At 42.2% G+C, this 6724-nt stretch overlaps 1 protein-coding gene across 1 annotated transcript in view; it reads left to right on the top strand.

Moving 5' to 3' along the window:
* Positions 1–6724, top strand: part of LOC107104345 (desmoglein-2-like) — a 23711-nt gene that overhangs the window by 8341 nt on the left and 8646 nt on the right. The window contains exons 2-5 of the mRNA XM_015404335.1: positions 4153–4281; positions 4454–4609; positions 5120–5261; positions 5444–5601. Coding sequence (XP_015259821.1) covers positions 4153–4281; positions 4454–4609; positions 5120–5261; positions 5444–5601 — 585 coding nt within the window. The remainder of the gene's footprint in view (positions 1–4152; positions 4282–4453; positions 4610–5119; positions 5262–5443; positions 5602–6724) is intronic.

Below are 6724 nucleotides of genomic sequence, written 5' to 3'. Positions count from 1 at the left end.
ATACCAATCCGCTAATATTCGGTCTGGGGGTTTTATCTTTAGGATGCACTAGCCTCTGTTTAAGGGTTTGGTTTGGCTTGAAATGTACTGGGATCTTGTGTTTGGAGAAAATCCTCTTGAGCTTTTCAGACACTCCAGCAACATAAGGGATTGTAATGTTTTTGAGTTTAATTTTCCCTTATTTGGATGTAAATAAAGTTGTCTTTTCATACAATTTTCATACAATTTCATACAATGAATGAAAGATTAAAATAGAAAACTGTCCCAATGAGGACAGAAAACGGATATATTGGAAAATAGTCATCCTCTTTTTTTCTCACAAAAAACTAAATAATGGAGGGCAGACAGGTAAGCAAAGTTCAGCATTCTTCAATCTATGAAGAAGAGAAAAGAAAGAAAAACTTGGATAAACTTCCCAGATCTTTCTCTGAGAATCACCTCTCTGCCTCAGTCACCATAGAAACCGTCCCACGCCGTTTATTGCTGCGTTTTTCTTTTCTTTAGACGTAGATCTCATGATGTTTTTTAATATACGAACATTCTCTATCTGTTCAGAGGTACGGAAGTGAAATAAAATCTGTCAGATCTGCCCATCCTGGCCAGGGGGAGCCCCTCTATACGCAGTCACTGTGACATGAAAAAAAATCTGATTGGAGATTAAAAAATCACGCAGCCGGTGTGTTCAGGCCTCTATGGCCCCATTCACACGGAGGCGTGATAAAGGTCATTAGTTGCGTTAGAACCACATCTTTCATCAGACACATGGGGTTCATGCTAAGGTCCGTCCCGCACCACATGGCCCCGCTAACAGACACAGCAGCCATGTTAAACAGGCCTAACTGGTCGCTGTTGTCATGGGAACTTCACAGTCTGTTATTGTGCATGTTTCTGTCACAGTGTCACAGCGCCACCAACGGGTTCAGTACATCCACCATAGCATCTCCTGTGTCGATGCATCGTCTCATGCGAAGCTTCGTTTGCTTTTACCATTTAGAAAGGTTTGCCTTGTTTGTCTTATGTTGTTGCAGCCAAACAAAGTTGGAGCAAAAGGACTTTCCTTTATCGTGTCAGGTTTCTGTTTCTGTTATGTTTTTCTTTTCAGTATTCAGTCTTGCTTTACTCCTTGTTTTCTAGTGTTAGTAGTTTTAGTTTTATTTTGCTGTGTTCTTTGGTTTTTTTCCAGTTACTGTCCTAGTCTGGGTTCTGTTATGTTTTCTTTTGAGTGTTTATAGTTTTCTTTTCTCTATGTTTTATAGTCCTAGTAATTTAACATTGTGGTATTTCCAGTCTTCCAGGTTTCTATTTTGTTGCTCTCTGCTGCCCGCTTATGTTCTCCTTCTTCCCTAGCTCTTTCCCTCTTGTTCTGTGCACACCTGCTCCCAGTTTCCTCATTAGCCCCCTCTTTGTCTCTGTCTCCTTTAAAAGCCCTCTCTCTTCAGTTCCCCTTGCTGGGTCCTCTTCAAACACTGCCAAACTTTGTCAAACTTCCTCCAACAACGTCTTGGACATCTCAAGACTGTCCAAATCCTGACATATCGGGCTCAGACAACATCCTTAACAACATCTCAGTTCTTTAAGTGAGAAAACTCAGCTGGACACATTGAAGAATCTTGATCTGTGCTGCCCTTAACTTACCAGCATGGAAAAGCTATCGGTAGGACAAAAATCAAGTTAAACTTAAATGATTCTCTTTCATTCCCGCCAGCCTGGGAGAAAAGGTATTCCAATGCTTTCCAAAAAATCCCAGTACAGAACAAAACTCTTTCTCATCTCATAATTTTTCACCAAAAATACACCGCACCCAGCCTGGTTATATTTATACCATACTCTAACTGGATGGGTGTGCATATTTATGTCTGCACAGCCCAGTGCGCCGGCTAATGGCCTGTAAGGTGATTGGTTAAGCCCAGCGGGCCCGGTACCGGATCCAACTGTTATTCTTCTTTTCTATTCAGTTTGATTATATTATTGGTAAATTTCAATGAAATGACTTATCTTAGTATCAAAGACTTTGCCTCATGCAGGTCTCCAATAATGGAAATCAGAATACCATAAATCCTCTAATATAGGCCAGGGCCTTTATTTCACTGAGGTACATCTTGGTCCAGGCCATTATTGGAAGGAGGCCAGAATTAGAGGCAGGCCTCTATTTCTATTTGATCAAAACAGACTACCAGTGGAATGAATAACAATGAGATTTTGTGTCTCTTTGAACCTATAAAATACTAGGTTCATTTATTGAAAAAGTACAGTTACCATAACGATATACAGAACATTATTCAGACATCTTCCAGCAGCTGCAATGTTTCTGCAGAATGGAATCTTGGCCAAACTTACTTGCGAAACAAAGTAAAAAAAAAAAATATATGGAAACTGTTCTGCCATCACAGCGACATTATATTTGAGGCAGGCTAAGTGGAAGTAGGCTACCAGTATCGTATATTTCAAGGGAAATTCAGAACAACGAAGGCAAACGAAATTCTGTAATTTTACGCTGCCTGGTTACCACCAGACCTACCGGTGATCATGTGTCTTTCAGATCAGAACGATTGTGTAAGGCCACTACGATCTCTGTGTAAGGACGGGACTTCCCATGCTAACCTGCTTCGATTCGTTAGCAAACACTGCCCCCCTGTGGTACTTGTATGTTACTATCACAGGTTGTTGAGGACTGCCCAGGAACATTGTTGGTTCTAATTTTAGCCCCTGCCTGTATACGAGTCCGGCCATAATTTACATCTGCCGACAGTGAGACCGGCCATTATTAGAGACCCGGCTGCTAATGGAATACAGGCCAATATTAGAGGATTTACGGTATTTGTTTGACCAGATTTCCTTTTATGAGTGGGAAAAAAAATCCGATTTCTCCCTAGCTCCCTGCCCACTAAAACCTTTGTGGAACAAACATGCTTCAACTTATTCAGTTCAAGTTAGATTGATTTATAGTCAAGATGTTGATCTATAAAGTCTGAGGGTTCATCCAGAGTTTCAAATAAGCTTTCACAGTGTTTTGCAGTTTTTATTTTAGAAAAAAAATTTGCGAGCTCATTTCTTTTTTTTCTTTTTTTCTTTGTTTAATCACCTATAAATCAAACACGTTGACATTTATAATATTGGTTCCACCTTAAAATATTCCTCAACAAATACAAACAATTTAATTTCCAATTTATAGCTGAACTTGCTTTAATTCACATATTTAATTTCAGGCGGAATTTGCTCCTAAGACCCTCTGAGCTTAACTTTTTAACCTATAAAAAGTAAGACCAGACAGACACAGTGTAAGGTTCACAAGATTTTGCAAAAGTGGAGAGAAATTTGTGCACCGAAGTCTCTTAGCTCTACTCCAACTGTACGTCCCCTTGCAGGCCTCTCCATAAGGGTCTCTTAGTCTAACCATGCCACTGAAATGACTGTGTCCTTTTTCCGTCCCTTTATTCATCCTTAGCTGAAGTAATAAAGCCATTTTATTTAGTTTTACTCTAGAATAAGAATCAATATAATGTCTGTTGTTTTGAAGGTAGATACCCTGGTGCTTAATGATTTAAGTGTTAAATTGTTTTTAATTAAGTCGGGTACGGAGAGCGGTGGGCTAAAAGCGAAAACAGTCCGATCTGAAGCTGTGTTCCTCTCAAGTCCAGGCAGTATTATTCAAAAACATGACTTTTCATCATCCTTCAGCGTCAGACTGATAATGCGTCGCCCTCGGTTTGAAACTGCTCCCTTCGTATCTGTTTGGGAAACAGATGGACATTCAGCAGAAGGGGTGAACAAAGTCTGGCTTTAGTCAATCAGGGGGGTGAAAGAAAGAACAGCCTCCAGTTTGCACTCTTGCTGATTCTCCTCCAAAGATGAAATGGTGGATTCTGAACAACAGGTGTGAAAGCAGCAGCTAGTCCTGCGTCAGCCTGCACTGCCACGGTTAACCTGCTTGGCCTGCAGGCTCGGCAGCAACGCCAAAATAATATGAAAGTTCAGTTTACAGACGATCTGGTGTAATTATTTCATTATTATACTGATTCATTCATTTTGCTGCGACTAAATTGTTTCTTCTGCATGAGAACCAAATAAAACAGAGATCATTTTTTTTTAATTAAAGGGAACATCAGTTTTCTGTTACATTTGACCTTAACATGACCTTTCCTGTCTTCACAGATTCAGGCTGCTGTTTTGGTTTCAGCTTATCCCAGAGAGCATCTGGTGCGACAAAAAAGACAGTGGGTGGTCCCTCCTATACACCTGAACGAGAATGAGGACCACACCCACAAGTTGTCTATTGCCAAGGTGAGCGACTTCACTGGCAAATAAATCCTGGATTTGGTGGAAGATTTATTTTTTCTTGTTAAATAAATTTCTAACAGTGAAGACAGTTCGAACAGCTCCTTCACCTGGTGGAGCATTGCAGCATGGCTTCAGATGGTTTCCTTCACTAAATCAGAGTCCCCTTCTGTTTCAGATCCGATTGGACTTTGCAGGGTCGGAAAAAATTACTTATTCCTTAGAGGGCATCGGAGCAAATCAGTACCCTTTTCATGTGTTTGTGGTTGACCCTCGTACTGGAGACGTCCGCGTGACCAAAATCCTTGACAGGGAGGACATCGCCCTATACAAGGTAAGTTCCTGGCTGCTACGGCAAACTCAAAAGGAGAAATGGTAGCTGGCCTGTTCTAATACAGTCCAAAGCACTTTACTCTGACATCCCCACACTGAGAGAGGTGAGCTATGCCGCAGCCTTAGCTGCTCTGGGATAACGAGAAAGTCAGGCTGTTGTACAGATTTCAGGCCTGTCTCTTCTTCAAGGACAGAATGACAGAGACAGACGGAGCAGGGACTCCAACCAGCAACCCCTGCCTCCACAAGAAAAGGGGTCTAGAATTAATCAGGCTTTACACACATGAACTACACTAATATTTGTGGGGGAGTGGTGGACTAGCGGTTAGGGCATAGAGCTGGGAATCCTGAGGTTCTAAATTCGAGCCCCACTCCCACAGACTGCCACTCTGGGTCCCTGAGCAAGACCCTTAACCCCACACTGCTACATTCATTTGGAAAAATTATTTTGCTCGTATCATTTCTGTTCTGTAAACATGATAAAAATATTATTCAGATTTATCCTTTTCAGCTTTCAGGTCTTGCTCATTTTCAAGATGGAAGTGAAGCAGAGGAACGTATTGACCTGCGAATTAAGGTCGTGGATGTAAATGACAATCCTCCAGTATTTCCTTCAACGATGGAAGCTAAAGTGTATGAACTCAGCCCTCTAGGTCAGTGGTGCAAATATATAAAAGAGTAAAGATGCTGGTATCTCTGAGGACTAAAAAATGTCTCTGTTTGAAGTGATCCAGATTTGAATGGCATCTTGAAATCCATTACAGATGGATTTATTGTCACATTTTACACTAAACTTTTAGCTGAATTTTTTTTTCCACTGTGGTTTGATTGGCAGGAACTTCAGTTATACAAATCACTGCCACTGATAGAGATGATCCTGAAACAGCCAACGCTAAGATCGCCTACTCCATCATAGACCAGAAACCCCGCGAAGACTTTGGCATTAGCAAGGACGGCATGATCTATGTCAGCAATCCTAACTTGGACAGAGAAGTATGATTTTTTTAATAAACATAATTGAGGTTTTATCAAACAAACTGTATTTTTACAAAAGACATTAAAATGCTAGTTGGTTCCAAGAAAATCTGCCTTTGTAGAGGAAAACATTCGGAAGTAGCTGCTGAAGGACTCAGGATAGTTATAGTTCAGTACACTTTTTTTACAAAGTAAAATTGACATTGCCCCAAAGGTATATCTAGTTGTGGCAATGAGCTGATGGTATGGTCATGCTACCGGTATGGTCATGCTACTGGTATGGGGCGTGTTATTGGTATGGGTCGTGCTACCGGTATGGGTCGTGCTACCGGTATGGGTCGTGCTACCGGTATGGGTCAGGCTGTGTGTCTGAACGAGCTGGAATACCAGTCGGTCATCATGGACTTTGTGGACTGGTGTGAGAGAAACCATCTGTCTCTGAACACCAGTAAGACCAAGGAGATGGTGATCGACTTCAGGAGAAGACCACCACCCCACCCCCCCGTGAACATCGAGGGACAGGACATAGAAACTGTGGAGAGTTTCAAATACCTGGGTGTTTACGTCAATGATAAACTGGACTGGACTCATAACACTGACGCCCTGTATAAAAAGGGCCAGAGCCGCATCCACCTCCTGAGGAGGCTGAGGGCCTTTGGAGTAGGCAAGCCCCTCCTTAAAATCTTTTATGACTCTGTGGGGGCCTCAGCCCTCCTCTACACTGTTGTCTGCTGGGCCCCTGGCAGCTCAGAGCGGGACAGAAAGCTGGTGAGGAAGGCCACTTCTGTCCTGGGCTGCCCTCTGGACTCGGTGGAGGAAGTGGCTGAGAGGAGGATGCTGTCCAAACTCACATCCATCATGGACACCACCTCTCACCCCCTGCACCAGACTGTAGAGGAGCTGAGCAGCTCCTTTAGTCAGAGACTTAGACACCCTGTCTGTAAGAAGGAGCGCTACCGCAGGTCCTTCATTCCTGCTGCCACCAGACTCTATTATAATGCACTATAACCACAATAACTCCTGTAAAAACCACTGTGCGGCTATATTAGAGTTTTTTTATTTATTGACTGCAATATTCTGTGCAATATGCTGAATGTGCAATATATGTGAATAGAATAGTCATACCACTACCTCACCGTTG

Source organism: Cyprinodon variegatus, unplaced genomic scaffold, assembly GCF_000732505.1.
Source record: "Cyprinodon variegatus isolate N-32 unplaced genomic scaffold, C_variegatus-1.0 Scaffold1703, whole genome shotgun sequence".
NCBI lineage: Eukaryota > Metazoa > Chordata > Actinopteri > Cyprinodontiformes > Cyprinodontidae > Cyprinodon > Cyprinodon variegatus.
The sequence above is the reverse complement of the archived record's forward strand: the minus strand, read 5'-3'. Positions and strand labels throughout refer to the sequence as shown.